General features: G+C 40.7%; 1 protein-coding gene across 1 annotated transcript in view; it reads left to right on the top strand.

Moving 5' to 3' along the window:
* Positions 1-18,647, top strand: part of RAP1GAP2 (RAP1 GTPase activating protein 2) — a 949,148-nt gene that overhangs the window by 781,261 nt on the left and 149,240 nt on the right. Inside the window, exon 4 of the mRNA XM_082245390.1 lies at positions 11,096-11,131. Within this exon, the coding sequence (XP_082101516.1) occupies positions 11,096-11,131 (36 nt within the window). The remainder of the gene's footprint in view (positions 1-11,095; positions 11,132-18,647) is intronic.

Below are 18,647 nucleotides of genomic sequence, written 5' to 3'. Positions count from 1 at the left end.
TTTGTGAAGAAGAACATTGGACAATAGAGGATATACAGTATACAGTATATATATTCTGTATATGTGAAGCGTATCACCAAGGGAATTATAAACACTATTGAAAAATGTTTTTTGGGGAAAACCCATGGTTGGAAAGCATAGACACAGATCTTCACCATCCAGTCCAGGGGTTCCTAAAATGTAAACCCAAAAATGAACATTTTTGTTTGCTTGCCTGTGAAAGATATCATAGAAATACTTATCGATCCTGCCAGAAATCGTGTGTGCCTCTGTTATCTGCACTGTTAATGGCAAACATTGTTCTCAGTTCTTTTAACACAGAGGCAGTGAAAATAAACAAATCGATCTGTAGTAAAAATCAGCACATATTACACATTGTTAGACACACAACTAACCCCTTGATTGCCCCAAGATGTTAACCTATTCCCAGCCAGTGTCATTAGTACAGCGACCGTGTTTATTATTAGCACTGATCACTGTATTAGAGTCACTGGAGATGTCAGTGGTAGTTAGTCAGTTTGCCCACAACACTATAACAGCCCCACTATAAGTCACTGATCCTTGCCATTAGTAGTAAAAAAATAAAAAATAATTCCAGTATAAATACCATTTGTAGACGCTATAACTTTCACACAAACCAATTAATGTTTACGTATTGTTTTTTTTTTTACCAAAGACATGTAGAAGAATAGATTTTAGCCTACATTTATGAAGAAATTGGATTTTTACAATTTTTTATTGATTATATTTTGTAACACATATATATTTTTTTTCAGAATTTTCTGCCTTTTTTGTTTATATATGTAGCACCCTCCTAGGTAGGTGCTAGGAAAACACATTTGGTGGCTCTGTTCTGCTTATTGTCAGGAGAGCCAGATCTGTTAGTTTAGCCTGTCCCATATTTCCAGGTGTGATTTATTGGGTCTAAGGGAGTCTCCCCACTGTATCCAAAAAGGGAGCTTGTTGGACAGTGGAGGAAACCTAACCAGTAACACACCAGGGTTTATGGCTGTCTCAGTGGGTGGGCATTGCTGCAATGCATCCTTGGATTGGCTATAAATCCGGAGGGAGCATGTGACAGGGCTTCTTGTGGTGGGAGCAAAGTCCCAGGAGGAGGTGGACGGCTGTCTCTCCTCCTGCTGATGTGAGGAAGGTGGTTCAGGCAGTCAGCCTGTTGAACCAGGAGTGGAGCTGGGCTACAGAAGATCCAGTGTGCTGACCAGTGGAGCTGTTGGGCAGAGGACTTTGGGAAAAACAGTATTGTGAGTACTGAGGGATCTGCTCAAGGGTCTGCCTAGGAGAGGATGCCACTCCAGAGAAGTTAGGGGATCAAGGAGCCAGCTCACACAGAGTGTTACAGGAAAGGGGGTGCCAAGTAGTTAACCCTGAAGATTAGGGCAATGGGGGTGCTAGGAAGGGCCCTGAAGTTGTTCAGCAGTACAGTCTACCTCAGAGTACAGCTTACCTCAGGATACAGTTTACCTCAGGAAGCTCTATTACTTCATTCACAGCCAAGGGCAAAGTGAAGCAGCGGCCTAGCCATGACTAGCTCTATTCAGTGTTACTCAGCGTTGCTCAGCATTGTACAGCGTTAACCAGCGCTATTTAGTTCTATTCAAGTTGTCCCAGCCTATTGTGCATAGTTCTTTAAGTTGGAGTTTCCCACTCATTCCCTTCTCCTATCCAAGTTCCAAATAAAACCTAAAAAACAAAGATACTGGACTGTTTCTTGTCTGAGATAAAACACTTGGAATAATGTCAGACTGTTCTGTTGTTGCTAATGGTAACCCAGGGGAACCCGTAACCAGCAGCTCCTAAGGGAGTAGTGCTACATATAATAAAAATAAAAAGTCCAGTAGTAATCAAATACCACCAAAAGAAAGCTCTATGTGTGAAAAAATGTATAAAAATTTCATTTGATACAGTGTTGCATAATGATGCGATTGCCAGTTAAAGTAGTGCAGTGCTGAATAGCAAAAAATGGCCTGGCAATGAAGGGGTAAAACCCTCTAGAGCTTAAGAGGTTAAATACACTTTATCCCTTTTGCTGTTACAGAGCCCCATTAGATTGGTAAAGAAAGGCTGGTAAAATCCTGGGCAGATTGTTGAAATCATTATCATCAATAGTCCTATGAGATACCAGTATGAGTTGAAAAGATGTCAATAGCTTGGCTTCACATATGGATAGCTAGAAAGAACAGCGGAAAGTAATGATGACGATTTTATCACAATTATTTAAAAATGACAAATCACAAATAGACAAGCTAGCTACATCTTTTTTTTTTCTTTTTGATGCTGTTTTTGTACAATCAAAATATGAAATTGAGATAAATTTACTGACACTGCTACTTACATGCAAATCTCCCGCCTGTCCGTCATTTGGAGGGACTGTCCCTCTTTTGAGACCAAATTCCTCTGTCCCTCGTGTAGTCTCAGTTGTCCCTCTTTTTTCGTCTGATGTGTACATCTCTATTCAAAATGTACTATTTTACAACACACAGCCATTAATGTCTAAATCGCTGGCAACAAAAGTAAGTACACCCCTAAGTGAAAATGTCCAAATTGGGAACAAAATGTCAATATTTTGCGTGGCCACCATTATTTTCCAGCACTGCCTTAACCCTCTTGGGCATGGAGTTCACCAGAGCTTCACAGGTTGCCACTGGAGTCCTCTTCTACTCCTCCATGATGACATCACAGAGCTGGTGGATATTAGAGACCTTGCGCTCCTCCACCTTCTGTTTGAGGATGCCCCACAGATGCTCAAAAGGGTTTAGGTCTTGAGATATGCTTGGCCAGTCCATCACCTTTACCCCCAGCTTCTTTAGCAAAGCAGTGGTCGTTCTGGAGGTGTGTTTGGGGTTGTTATCATGTTGGAATACTGCCCTGCGGCCCAGTCTCCGAAGGGAGGGGATCATTCTCTGCTTCAGTATGTCACAGTACATGTTGGCATTCATGGTTCCCTCTATGAACTGTATCTCCTGGCCCATCCCTCCTTAAAGGCACAGGGGCACACTGAACACCCAGCCCATAACACTATGGCAGCAAAGGCGTCAGTGCATTGCCTGGCCAATATAATTCGTAGTACAAACAAGTGGTTACTGTCCACTTGTTTGTACTTTGATTGGCTACCATGCACAGCTTGCACTCTCCAGTTTTAATAAATCAACCCCATTCTGTCTGTATCCAGAGCTGATCATCTGTCCATAGCACCTGTCTGGAACCACCTGCGACTTTAGCCACAAGGAATCTACTGCTAAATCTAAAATCATCAACGTGAATGAGGTCTAATAAGGAGGAAAGATTGCTAGGAGGAAAGGGAAAGGAGCTTTGTAGAAGAGACATACATAGCCTCTTTTACCACGCAACTACCTATTAACATTTTTTAAAATTTCAGTTTCTCTTCAAATCGTAAATCTGTTATGAAAAAAATATACAAGGTAAAAATGTGTACGGATAAATGTGCTTACTCTTAAAGGTTAATGCCACGTTTTACTACCTGACTAGTTCTATCTATCAGTGCTGGGCAAATATTTATTTTCATATAGGATGTTTGAGCTGACTGTGCTGATGTTCATGTTAATCTCCAGTTAGTAGAAAGAACTAGTAAGCATGTGATGAAAATGTGACAATATTTAAACTAGATACTAAGAGCATTTATTGTTGTGCAAGTAAAAGTCCCCACTCCTGTACAGAAATTAATATATATACAATTTTTGTTACTTCGCTGTGTAGCCTCCTGCTATGTTATCTGTCATGTTGGACAAAAAGTTCTGCTTGGATTCTGACAGGGCGTCAGCTGTGTGTTTAAAACTACAGTGTCACTCTCTGTTATAAGACCTCCTTTTAGCTGTATTTTATATTTTGATAAACTTTTGGTATACCAGCTCAAAACCTAGGCCTTGTTAACATGGGCGTACTTAAGCTTACACCTATTTGAGGGCCATGGATGCACAGGTATTCCATGCATCCGCATGCAGGCAGTCCCATTTATCTCAAATGGGACGAAGCAACAGACACAGCTGCTGCTCCCAATTTGACATCTGTATGGCTGCGGCTGTATGTGCGTGCCATAGCACCTGTGCATTCTGTGCAAGTTCTTACAATTAGGATGTCGCTGTGTAAATGAGGCCTATGTGTACTGTCTTTTGAAGGATAAGTACAGACAAAATTCATTCTACACACCAGTGACCCTTTTTCAGCCAACAGCGGGCTAAAGCCAACTGCCAGCTGACGTCACAAGAGCTAGTCCAGGCTCGGGAAAGATCATGACCATATAGTTGGGATTCACCCAAGAGCCTGGACTGGCTCCTGACTCACAAGCTGCTGAGAGTCTAAGCCAGCTGCTCCTGCCCCCTCCAAAGCCCAGCGCTTCAGTGAGCACTGGAAGGGAAGAGCAGAGAGTCTGTGACTGACAGTCTCTGCTCTCTGTTCAGAGCAGTGAGGAGAACTGAGCAATCAGCGGTGTTTGATCGCTCAGTTCTCAGCTTTAGAGACAGTGGGAGACAGATGCAGCATCACACTGATGCTACATCCACCTAGGTAAGTATGTTTTAAAAGAGAAGTTTTTTTTTTTTTTTTTAGAAATCATACTTACCTAAGTGAATGCAGCATCAGTCCGATGCTGCATCTGTCCCCGCTGGCTCTAAGACTAAGAACCAAGCGGTTAGCTCCCAGTACTCCATGAGCAAAGAGCTAGTCAGTCACCGGCTCTCTGCTTTGCCCCCCCCTCCACTCACTAGAGTGCTGGGCTGTGGACAGAGTTGTATAAAGTACTAGAAACCCATACTTGAGTAAAAGTACAAGTGCTCGATCAAAAAGTGACTTGAGTAGAAGTGGAAGTGCTCGATCAAAAAGTGACTTGAGTAGAAGTACTAAAGTATTCAACATTTTTTGTACTTAAGTATTGCAAGTAGTTTTTTTAAAAATTTTGCAACTCAAGTACTGAAAGTAAAAGTACCAGTAGTTTTGAAAAAAAAATTGCTACTCAAGTACTGAAAGTAAAAGTACAAGTACTGTGTTATGTAGTTATTAAAGAAAGAAATCAAAAGTTTGAACATTATATTGTTATTTATTATTTCAAATGCAGCTTTTATTTATTCATACAGTAGCTTTTATTTTCGTATGCGCTGATAATACACATGTTTTTAGCTTCATGAAACCTGCCATCTACTGTTCTGGCAGTGGTAATTTTTATAATTGTAACGAGTAACTATGCAGCATAAAAAAAAAATATTGGAGTAGAAGTATTGAAATCATTGAAAAAATGTAGTGAAGTAAAAGTGGAAGTAGGAGAAAAAAATTCTACTCTAGGAAAGTACAGATACCGCCTTTCGCTACTTAAGTACAGTAGTGAAGTAGTTCTACTTAGTTACTATACATCTCTGGCTGTGGAGGGGCTGGGAGTGACTGGCTAAGGCTCTCAGTGGCCAGGTGCAAGCTGAAAACAGGTCACAAGAGTGTAGAACGAGCTTTGTCTGTACTTCTCCTTTAAAAACCAAATCCCATACTTCTCTTTTAAGTTGGTTTTAGATGTACATTAAAGTATACTGAAAGGTTAATGGCCATTCTCACACACTTGCAGACCTGCATGGCATGATTTATGGCACATTTTTGCTTGGACAGCTCTAAATTTCCTGTTTCTGTCAGTAAAAATGCTGTTTCCTGCCCTCACACTGCAGAGGTCTGTGCCAGCATAGTTGAGTAAGGCTCCATGTACACGGGACGTTGTTAAAAGTCCCTTTGAATGCTGGAATTTTTAGGACGTTTGAAACGTCCGTTCGGTCGCGTTTGTACCCGCGTTTAGCGGGCGTTTGCGTTTAGAACCGTTCCTAGAGGTCAAAAAAATTATTCCCCTTTAAAATGGAAAAACGCGAATGCTAAACGCGGGTCATCGCGTTCAGTCGCGTTCGGATGCGTTCAGACGCGTTCGGTCGCGTTTTTGCATTTGAAACGCCGGGAAACACACGTTCGAACGCAAATAATTGCATTCTAAAAAACATCCCTGAACGCAACTGCCTGCAAACGACTGTAAACGACCATGTGTACATGGACAGATAAGATAACATGGAGCTGCGTTCAGGGGCTTCTGAAAAAAACGCCCAACTGCTCCTAAACGGCCGTTTACAGCGTCCCGTGTACATGGAGCCTAACAGAGACATCCCTCATCACAAGTGTCCGCACACAGACTTCTATTGCAGACAAGGAGAATAGGTTTGGCTGAACAGATTTATGTGAATTATTTAGAGCAGTGGGTCTTTCTGGTGTCTATTGTACAGTTTATTCATAATTAGACAACCTAGATAAACTGCATTAACAGAAAAAGGGAGGTATGATTAAGAAAATTGAGGATGTGAGCACAATGTCTGTCTGACTACATAAAATACCTATCTCTGTTTCATCATTTGGGCTGTAAAATCACACCCATTATCTTACACAGAAAACTGTGATTAATGCAGTCATATATGCATATCATAAGAAATGCTGTGATTTGACTATAGCGGCATATGGCTGGAAAGAAACAATTTAAAACCTTCTAGTTTTTTTTTTTTTTTTTTTTTGCATATGGAGCATACAGTATACTGTTCCAGTAGACAGGCTATATATATTTTTTTTTTTTTTGCTGAACACTCATGGCAAGTAAGATGTAAAAATAACTTCCTACAGATTTGTTTTTCACAGTCGTCATATTTGGTTAAATTTGTAGAATTGCTGGAAAACAACGATCTGTATTATCTTTTGTTAGTTGATATATTGACAAGCCATGGTAAAGCATAGTGGACCAAGGGTTTTTTTTTCCTGTGAGTGTATGGAAAGGGTTAAAGAGGGCACATCAGCCATTTTTATTATGAAGGAGCTTCAATGGTCCATTTTTGGACTAAAGTGAAAAACACCTTTTAATAAATGAAGTTATATACAGTGGGGAAAATAATTATTTGATACCATGCAGATTTTGTAAGTTTGCCTACTTACAAATAAACGAAGGGTCTATGATTGCTATCATAGGTGTATTTAAAATGATAGAGACAGAGTATCAACCAAAAATACAGAAAACACAAATGATACAAATCTTATAAACTGAGTTGCAGTTCAATGAGTAAAAAGTATTTGATCCCCTACCAACCAACAATAATTCTGGCTCTCATAGACTGGTTATAGTATGTTCATGTAGTACACAGATTATCCCTGTCAATTTAAGAAGGTGTTCCTAACGACAACTCGTTATGTGTATAAAGACACCTGTCAACAGAATCTCTTTCTTCCATGCAAACCTCACTCTCATGGGCAAGACCAAAGAGCTGTCAAATGACGTCAGGGACAAGATTGTAGACCTGCACAAGGTTGTAATGGGCTACAAGACCACCAGCAAGAACCTTGGTGAGAAGAAGACAACTGTTGAAATGAGTATTCACAAATGGAAATGATAGAAGCCATCACTTGTGACAAAATTTGCAACTTTGAGAAAATGTGGCGCCCTTGGGTCACACATTATTTACCCTCCAACTTTGATGAATCCTTATTGATGCCTTGGGGATGTATTTTTACATTCGAGCTTCTTGTATGTATATTAAACGCTTGAGGTCGCACATTACCCTGGGGATTATCTTTAACCTTATGGCCCCTTTCACACAGGCGGACCGTTCAGACATGTCCGCTGACATCCGACCCGATCCGATCCGTCAAATCTGGACGGATGGAAACCCTATTTTCCATCCGTCCAGCGGATCGGATCGGATCGGGTGAGAACGGACTGACGGTCCGTTGACATCCGATCTCCCCCATAGAGATGCATGGGGAACTGTCAGCTGTGTCTCCGCACACAGAGCGGAGACACAGCTGTCCTCCAGCTGCTCAGCGGGGGATCGACGGCTCGATCCCCCGCTGAGAAAAACGGACTCCGTCCAACGGACGGAGTGTGTGAAAGGGGCCTATCCCTATCCTTTTTTTTTTTCTCTTATTCCTATTTCATTTTCCTATTCTCCTTACTTTTCTTGCTACTCTTTTCCCCTTCCTTTACTCTTCCCATGTGGTTCAGGTAGCAACATTTATACCTATGCTTTCTATACTTGTAACATTATATTGTTGTACTTTAACCAGTTTACGACCGCCCGCCGCAGATGTACTGCGGCAGGCAGCCGCTCCCAGGCAATTTGGCGTATATGTACGGCGCTCGCCGCCGCGTTCCCACCCTGGGTGCACGTTCCCATCCCCGCTCGTCAGCGGGGAAGCCGATGCAGTAGGCAGGTGGCTCCGATTGCAGCCTGAAACCCGCAATCGCTCCCCACTGAGAGAGAACAGTCAGCTGTTGTAAACACAGTTGACCGTTCTTCTCCCTGGAATGATCATAGAGTCCCTGTGATCCTTCTATATAGGATCACATGTCTTTATGGTCATTTCAGAAGCCATTCCCCCCCCCCCCCCCACAGTTAGAATCACTCCCCTAGGCTCACATTTAACCCCTTGATCACCCATAATGTTAACTCCTTCCCTGCCAGTGTCATTATTACAGTAACAGTGCATATTGTTAGCACTGATTACTGTAGTAATGTCACTGGTACCCCCAAAAGTGTCAGAAATGTCAGTCAGGGGTCCGAAATGTCTGCCGCAATGTCGCAGTCCCACAAAAAATCGCAGATTGCCACCATTACTAGTAAAAAAAAAAAAAACAATAAAAATGACATAAATCTTTCCAGTAGTTAGTAGACGCAATAACTTTTGCGCAAACCAATCAAAATACGCTTCTTTTTTTTTTTTACCAAAAATATGTAGCAGAAAAAAAATTGGCCTAAAATGTTAAATAAACTTGATTTTTAAATTATTTTTTCTTGAGAATGTCATATAGCAGAATGTGAAAAATATATATATATATTTTTAAATTGTCACTCTTTTTTTGTTTATAGCGCAAAAAATAAAAATCACACAGGTGATCAAATACCACCAAAAGAAGGCTCTATTTGTGGGAAAAAAAGGACGTAAATTTTAATTGGGTACAGCGTCGCACGACTGCGCAATCGTCCGTTAAAGTATCGCAGTGCCCAATCGCAAAGCAGGGCCTGTTCAAGAAGGGGGAAAAACCTTTCCAGGGCTGAAGTGGTTAATAAGCTTCACATCTTAGTCAGTAATGATATACTAGATTTTGATCCTTTCTAGATATTTTCAAGGATTAATTTTCTTATTTGCTATACCTATTTTTTAACTACCTGGTATTCATTATAGTACATTGTATCTGTAATTATTTTTATACCCATACTTTATGATGCTACTTTTTTATTGTTGATTTCATCTTGTTTACCTTCTTATTGTTGCATCTAACCCTCCTTGTATAACATGTTAGAACTCAATAAAACTAATTTGACAAAAAAAAACATCAATCGCCCTCGGTATGAAGCTTCATGCAAGATTTTGCCTCATGGGGTAAGGATGATCATGAGAAAAGTGAGGGATCATCCCAGAAGCTTGTGAATGATCTCAAGGCAGTTGGGAGCACAGTCACCAAACAAACTATTGGAAACACAAAACGCCGTTATGGATTTAAATCCTGTAGTGCCCGCAAGGTCCCCCTCCTCAAGATGCACATGTACCGGCCCGTCTATATTTTTCTGCCAATGAACATCTAAATGATTCAGAGAAGGATTGGGAGAAAGTGCTTTGTTCAGATGAGACCAAAATTGAGCTTCTTGACATTAACTCGGCTCGCTGTGTTTGAAGGAAGAAAAATGCTGACTATGACCCTATGGACATCATCTCTGCAGTCAAGCACAGAGGTGGAAACATTATGCTTTGGGGCTTTTTCTCTGCTAAAGGTATAGGCTGACTTTGTCGCATTGAGGGGCCCATGGACGGGGCCATATATTGTAAAATCTTTGATGAGAACTTTCTTCCCTCAGCCAGAACACTGAAGATGAGACATGGATGGGTCTTCCAGCATGACAATGACCCAAAACATACCACCAAAGCAACACAGGAGTAGCTCAAGAAGAAGCATGTTAAGGTCATAGAGTGGCCTAGTCAGTCTCCAGACCTTAATCCTATAGAAAATTTATGGAGGGAGCTGAAACTTTGAGTTTCCAAGCAACAGCCAAAAACCTGAAGGATTTAGAGAAGATCTGTAAAGAGAAGTAAACCAAAATCCCTCCTGAGATGTGTGCAAACCCGGTAACCAACTACAAGAAACATCTTACCTTTGTGCATGTCAACAAGGGTTTCTCCACCAAGAATTAAGTCATATTTTGCTTGGAGATCAAACATCTATTTTACTCTCTGAACTGCAACTCAATATATAACATTTATATTGTGTTTTTCTTCTGGATTTTTGGTTGATTTTCTGTCTCTATCATTTTGAATACACCGATGATAACATTTATAGACCTTTCAAGTGGGTAAACTCACAAAATCTGCAAGGGATCAAATAATTATTTTTTCCACTGCATAACCATCATTTCAAAATAATTCTGTTTTTTGCTGTTGCTGCCATGGTATAATATGCCATTAATGTAATTTAATGGGGTTGATTTAATAAAGGCAAATAGATTGTCCACTTTGTAAGGGCATTTTCCTTTAGCTTAGTAAATGCAGGGAAAACTCACTTTGTAAAGAATACCAAATCATGAGAAAAAAAATTGCATTTTGCTTGCACATGATTGGATGGTGGAAGTCAGCAGAGCATCACCTCATTCATATAGTCTAGTTAGGCAGTGTTCACTTTCATCATTTAATCACGTGCAAGGGAAATTTCTATTTGTCTAACTTTTCATGTACATATTTGGGTGTTTGAACGAACATGCATTAAGTGATCTTTGTATTCCTTTAGTAAATCAAACTAATGTTTCTATATTTAATGTTTAATTAATATAGTAAAATGATGACAATAAATATTTTGTGTATATACAGTATAATAAATATCTATATATATATATATATATATATATATATATATATATATATATATATATATATATATATATATACAGTATGTACGTTTATATTGCTCTCATATGCTCATTGATGAGGGTATGCTTGACTTAAATACTGAACAGCTCTACATCTTCAGTTTGATAAATACATGTTCTTATTCTTTTTTTTCTTTCTTTTACAGTCAGCAGAATTCTTTGAGATGCTGGAAAAAATGCAGGTAGGAGTGTGAACAACTCGGGCAAGAAATAGTGCATTGAATAGTGGAAGAAACTGTATATAAATACATACATAGAAACACAAAAAAGTGACGGCGAAAAAAAATGAGTAGTCCATTGAGTCTGCCCATATATTATTATTTTTTTTTTTGTGTGTTTTTTTTTTTTTTTTTCGTTAACTTTATTGTCTGAGTATAGATCTATGTTTGTCCCAAGCATGTTTGAAGCCATTTACTATCGACTGGCTCACTACCTCTGCTGGTAGTTTATTCCAAGCATCAACTACCCTTTCAGTAAAAAAATACTTTCTAAGATTAGTTTTGAACTTTCCTCCAGTTAGTTTGAGGTCATGTCTCCGTGTTCTTATTTAGGTTTCAAATTGAAAAAAAACTTCTCTTCTGAACCTTATTCACCCTCTTGATGTATTTAAAGTTTTCAATCATGTCCCCCTTTCCCTTCTTTCCTTCAAACTATACATATTAGGTTCCTGAAGTCTCTCTCGATATGTTTTATCCCCCAGACCTTTCACAATATTTGTTACCTGTCTCTCGTTCTATTATATCAACATCTGTGTGTAAGTGAGGCCTGCAGAACTGGACACAGTATTCTAATTGAGGTCACACTAAAGGTCTATATATCAGGACCTCCTTCCTCCTGCTGCTGTTCCCGCTTGTGATGAATTCTAGAATTCTATTTGCTTTTCCCACTGCCTGTTCACATTGTTTTCTCAATTTGCAATCACCTGAAATAAGTACCCCCAAATCTTTTTCCTCTGTTACATAGTTAGTGAGGTTGAAAAAAGACACTAGTCCATCCAGTTCAACTTATGATGTGTGTGTGTTTGCTGTTAACCATACATTGTATACCCCTGTATGTTGTGGTCTTTAACCACTTAAGCCCCGGAAGATTTTAGCCCCTTCCTGACCAGGGTGTTTTTTGCGATTTTTTACTGCGTGATTTTAACGGACAATTGCGCGGTCGTGCGACGCTGTACCTAAACGAATTTCACGTCCTTTTTTTTCCCCACAAACAGAGCTTTCTTTTGGTGGTATTTGATCACCTGTGTGATCTTTTGATCATGCGCTATAAACAAAAAAAGAGCGTAAATTTTGCAAAAATAACAATGTTTTTCAAATTTTTTTATATGAAATCCCCCCCCCCAAAAAATGTAAAAATCAAAATTTTTTAACATTTTCGGCCAATTTGTTTTATGCTACATATGTTTGGTAAAAAAAATCGCAAAAAGCGTATTTTGATTGGTTTGCGCAAAAGTTATCGCGTTTACTAACAAAGGGAAAGATTTTTGTCATTTTTGGTGTTTTCTTTTTTAACGAGTAATGGCGGCGATCTGTGATTTTAATTGCGGTACTGCGACATTGCGGCGGACAGATCGGACCCTTGACTGACATTTTTGACACTTTTGGGGTTACCAGTGACATTACTGCAGTAATCAGTGCTATATATATGCACTGTTACTATAAAAATGACACTGGCAGGGAAGGGGTTAACTGTATTGGAGAGGGAGGGGTTAAGTGTGTCCTAGGGCGTGTTTCTAACTGTGATGGGACATGTCTCCTATTGTAAAAACAGAGATCAACGGTTCTACATAGTAGAACCGTCTGATCTCCATTTTTACACAGGGGAGAATGACAGGCGGCTTGTTTACATAAGCCGCCCGCCTTTCTCCCGCTCTACCAACGATCGTAGTGTGACCGGCGGACATCGGGTCCGCCGGTCACGCGCGCGGACTCCTCTGTGAACGAGCCGGGGCGGGCGCGTGCCTCAGCGGGTGCGCGCTCGCCCGCTATTGGCTCAAAACCCGGTCACAGGCTAGCGACGTAGATCTACGTCACTCTGCCTGGCCGGGGCTGACTGCCGCAGTAAATATACTGTGCGCAGTCGGCAAGCGGTTAAGGTGCCTATCTAATAGTTTTTTGAAACTATCAATGCTCCCTGCTGATACAACTGCTTGCGGAAGAATTCCACATCCTTACTGCTCTGACAGTGAAGAACCCCCTGCGTATTTTAAGGTTAAACCGCCTTTCCTCTAGTTTTAGTGAGTGGCCACTCTGTAGTGCTGGCTAACAGTGTATCCCCAATGTTGTACTCTCTCAGGGGATTCTTTATCCCTAGGTGCATTATTTTACATTGAGAAACATTGAACTGCAGTCTTCAGCGCTTTTATCAATTTTCCAGCAATGCCAAATCATGTTCCATGTTACAGACACCTCCAGGAATATCAACCCTATTACACACTTTTTTGTCATCCCCAAAAAGACATATTTTGCCCAACAAAGATTTAGTTATATCACTTACATATAGAACAAATAGAACAGGACCCAGTACAGAGCCTTGTGGTACACCCCTAGTGGCTGTTCTGAAAGAACTCCATTTACAACTACACTCTGGTATCCATCCTTTAGCCAACTGCATACTCACTGAACCACCCAAGGGTTAGGTCCTAGCTTTTACAACTTTAGTATTAGATCATTATTTGGAACTGTATTAAATGCCTTGCTGAAATCAAGATATGCAATGTCCACAGCACCACCCTGGTTTAAAATATTAGTGATACAGTCAAGAAAAATTAAACCAGATTAGTCTGACATAATCTGCCCTTAGTAAATCCATGCTGCTTTGGGTCCAGCAAGTTGTGTATTTTTAAGTGATCAATGATCCTTCTTTTCAAAAGTGATTCCATTAACTTGACTACAACTAATGTTAAGCTCACTGGCATGTAATTATCAGCTTCTACCTTGCTGCACTTCTTGTGGATAAGTCCAATGTTAGCTGTCCACCAGTCATGGGGAGCTTCTCCTGTAAGAAGAGAATTTAATAAAAAAAAGGTCTGTAAATGGTCTAACAACTATATCTCAATGTTCTCTTGGAACGTTGGGATGAATACCATCAGGACCCATAGCTTTATTAACCACTACGTGATTATCGTTGTCATCTCTTGGGCGCATGCTGCTGGAGCCGCGCTCCCACTGTGACTGGACAAAGTGGGAGGCAATCAGCGGGTTCAGGGGCCACGATGGCCGCTGGGACCCACTGATCGTTCCTAGGAGAGACAGAATGGTCTGCTTATGTAAACAAGGCAGGCCGCCGTTCTGTCACAGAGGGAGAAAGCGCCCGTTCACATACGAGCGACGCTACTTCCCGGGGCAACCTCCGAGATCGCGGTGCGAGCAGCGCGCCGCGACCTCAGAGCAGCCGCCACGGACTTAATAACATTGAAGTCTATGGCGGTTGCCTCCTGGTTGCCCCAAAGAAGCTCCGGACCCTTTTTCTAAGTCGGAGCGACTTGTGTCGCTCCTATTAGAACGGGTCCGCAGCTTCCCTATGGGAGGCGACCTGCGGCGACCTGTGAGGCGACCAGGTCGCCTCACAGGTCACCTTAATGTGAACGGGGACAAAGAGATCTTGTGTTCTGCTAATCAGATGTCTCTTCCTCCAGTCCTTCCATCCCTCACACAGTTAGAAAGCACACCCAGGGAACACAGTTAACCCTTTGATTGCCCCTGATGTTAACCCCTTCCCTGCTAGTGTAATTTATACAATGATAGTGAATTTTTTTTTTTTTTAGCACTTATCACTGTATTGGTGTCACTGGTCCCCAAAAAGTGTCACTTAGTGCCAGATTTGTCCGCAGCAATGTCGCAGTACCGCTAAAAATCGCTGATTGCCGCCATTACTGGTAAAAACAATATTCATTTTTAAAAAGTCCCTAAATTTATTCCATAGTTTGTAGACACTATAACTTTTGAGCAAACCAATCAATATACGCTTTTTGGGTTTTTGTTTTACCAAAAATATATAGCAGAATACAAAGTGGCCTAAATTGATGAAGACATGTTTACATTTTTTTTTATTGGGAATGTTTTATAGCAGAAAGTAAAAGCAGCAGCAGAAGGTTTTTTTTTTTTTTTTTCAAAATTGTCGGTCTTTTTTTGTTTATAGCGCAAAAAATAAAAACCTGCAGAGGTGATCAAATACCACCAAAAGAAAGCTCTATTTGTGGGAAACAAAAGGACATCAATTTTATTTGGGTACAGCGTCGTAATTGTCAGTTAAAGAAATGCAGTGCCGTATCGCAAAAAATGGCCTGGTCAGGAAGGGGGTAAAATCTTCTGGGGCTGAAGTGGTTAAGCTTCAACCTAGCCAGTTCCTCTGTCTCCAGAAATCCTAAAAATGAACTGTCATTACTGGAACCAATATGATTTTTAAAAGGAGATTGCATAACCCCCAGGAGCCATTGAAAGCCCTTACGCCCATGACAAACAACCAAAAACCATCCTAATTTTGCCTTCCCCATTGACTTTAACACATTTTGCCATAACTTCCTTGATTTCTGAGAAATAGAAAATCTCAATAATCATTGATATATGGTGCATGGAGTTCAGGTAAAGGTTGGGTTTTCTTCAGCAGGCAGCACTGTGACAGCATTTAAAAAAAATAATAATATAAAAAAAAAGTCCTATTTTTACATTTATGCTTTTTACTATTATCATTTATTCAATCACCCTTTTCATTCTGTGTGTTGACGTGGCATACTAATTACTCTATACTCAGAGAAGAAGTCTTTTCAAAATGCTTAATGAGCTGTAATACCTGTTATGTAAATACACTGCTTTATATATGAAGCGTTTGTCAATTATCTGTATGATCTTTGTTTTATTATTCACGCATCTGTTACTATAAATTGCTAGAAGGCCCAGTGTTTTGTTCGTCATGTGTCTTGCTGAGAAATAAAAGTTCTTAATTGGATTTTTGACAGCATTTTAAGCCAGGTGCATAAATTGTGGTCTTGTTTTCTTGTAAGAAACTATTGTAATATGCCACAACGTTGGAACGATCTCCAATCTCCCTGGAGACATAAATAACTAAAGACTATGTATGTGTGCATTGTTTTAGAGATACAGGCAGGTTTGGCCTAGCCATTAGGTAATACTGGCATTAATTTAGATGAGCTAATATACTGTATCTGAAAATACGCTTTGCAATTGCTAGCTTATGTAGTTCCTCTGATAAAACCGCAAAACTAGCAACAGTCTATGCTATGTTTCTACTTGGACTCTAGTACATGACTAAGGCATACTAGAGGTATTGCCCCACTGTGCTCCCGTATCGCAATGGCCAATATTAACCTTACTCCCCACTTTTACCTAAAATAATACAACCAACACACCATTGGAGTGCAATTTGGCCGTATCAGCCTTTTATTAATCAAAAACAACACAACAAAATTCCTTAAAAACAGAAATATAGAACAATAACAGTAATGGCCACTAGGTTGCCAATCCTTGGAGGCACTACCAAACCAACACAACAAATTGTGTCTGCGGGACCACTTAGGGGCCCTCAGCCACAGAACAGCGGCTCGAAGACAATACCAAATTTCCCACAGACACCTCCATTTACACAAATTCCTGTTAACCCACCGTTAACTGGGATTAAGGATAGGACACCATACCATAGAGGGGTCCTTACTCTGATATTTCCCAGAAAATTTTTGATGCCTCCAATGACCCCAACTGCCAGATCACAAAGACCATCCCAATACGAACTCCATCACAGAGCGGGAGGATGGGAAACTTCTTCCTCATCCGATCCTCGAATGTCCCCTCCAGCTGCCTGTTCCCACTCCCCACCTACTTTTTCCGACACCCACACTTTACTTTTCCCCAGTCATTGTTTCCATAAATTTCCCTGCTAACTATGTTAAACTTTTAACCCCCTGACTGGGGCTATCCTGCTAGTCATGCCAGCCCTTCGCTTATTTTTTATTTACTTTTTTTGCTTCAGGCTTTTCTTTTCTTAAACAATGTGTATTCATTAATGTTACAGTGCAGCGCCAGGATCTTTAGGCTTATGCCTGGTACACATTATGAGATTATTGGACGAATGATTGTCATTTTTTTTTTTTGTTTTGTTTTGCATGCTAATCTCATATTGAAAATGAAGAGTTTACTAAAGTTCTGAAAATTCTCGTACGACAATAAAAATTTGGAAGTGATGTAATGTATTGTATTATATTTGTAATGTATTTTCAAACGACAACCGTACTGATTAAACTAAAATCGTACGATCTGGTATTGTATGAGAACGGTTTTCTTGCTTGTCTGACTGAATAATATCGGATGAACTGTTGTGATCGGCTCTTGAAAGCTGTGTACTAACGTTCAGCTTATTGTACGATAGTTTTGAAAACAGTATTTTCCCTACGATTTTCTGATCTTGTGTACGGGTCATTAGCCATGGGTTAGATGCAGCTACATTTAGGTGATTGAACACCGGCATTATAGGCTTTAGGGACATTCTCTATATACTTTACACTAAATAGATGCGCTATTGCTTTAGGGTGCTATTCATACTAATGTATATTCAACAACAGTGTAATATTAATAACATTAGTGCAAAAATATGAAGAAAATATTTAGAGAGAAGTATGTTTTCATATCTAGTATTTTGATATTTCAATGTTGCTATTGTCACGTATATTGAATTTGTACACTAAGCGCAGGGAATCTCTTTTTGGTTTTACATTCCCTATATAACCTCTCTAACTAACAGCAAGCCTCAGTTTTGTACTAATGTCCTTGGATGATGGACTGAATTCTCTCTTGAAAAATTTCTTTTCCTGTCTGTCTCCATGGCAGCCTACGTGTGGGTTAACCCCGCCTCCACTCCAAGGGTATAGGACCCCCCTCCCATAAATTTCAGCTCTCAGGTACAGCAGGTGTTCATTTTTTGTCCTCCTCCAAGGACCTACACTTCTGATGTCTTACTACGTCCAGCTTACCTTAGGATACTTTGGATGGTGTCTGCATGTCCAGAGCCCAGCCACGGGCGGGTGAGTGACATTTAAAATCCCCTGCTCTCTGCGGTTGACTGAAGCTTGATTGGCATTCTCTGACATGGGTCTGAAGATTCGCATTGCTTCCCTTCATGGCAGCGGTATTTGTTATTTATGTACACTTTGTTTGTCTCTTTTTCTATCACTGTACAATTTGTTTGTTTGGCCCAATGGCGCTGGAACGCTTCCTGCGTTCCAGCAAACCCTTCCTGCGTTCCAACAAACCCTTCCTCTTCCTCCTCTGCTTCTAGCGTCCAATCGGTAGACGCTTCGTGGTCCCGCGCATGCGCAGTGCGCCGCGAGCGAAGTCGAGGCTTGGTTCGCACATGCGCATTAGCGATCGCGGCCGCATCACCGCTGACGTCATTCCGGCGGGAGATTTAAACAGCTGACGATTCCCCTGTACTTTGGGAATGTACTGTGGGCGTTGCGGCAGCTTCCCAGTGTCTCTGGATTCCTTGCTACAGGTATGTGCAATGGAGACTTGACTGCAGAGGGGGGGGGGGGGGCGGAGGGTTGTCACCTCACAATGTATCACTGACATGGTGTCTGATATGTATTACCTTTCTTTATCAGTCTGGTTGTTTGGCCTGAAGTATGGATCCTGCGTCACCGCCCTCCTGTGGCCAGCCCTCTCACAACAGGTGGGTGCTGGCATTTTT

This window comes from Pelophylax lessonae, assembly GCF_965119305.1.
Source record: "Pelophylax lessonae genome assembly, chromosome: 2".
Taxonomy (NCBI): Eukaryota; Metazoa; Chordata; class Amphibia; order Anura; family Ranidae; genus Pelophylax; species Pelophylax lessonae.
Note: the sequence above shows the minus strand (reverse complement) of the source record. Positions and strands in the feature narration are given on the sequence as shown.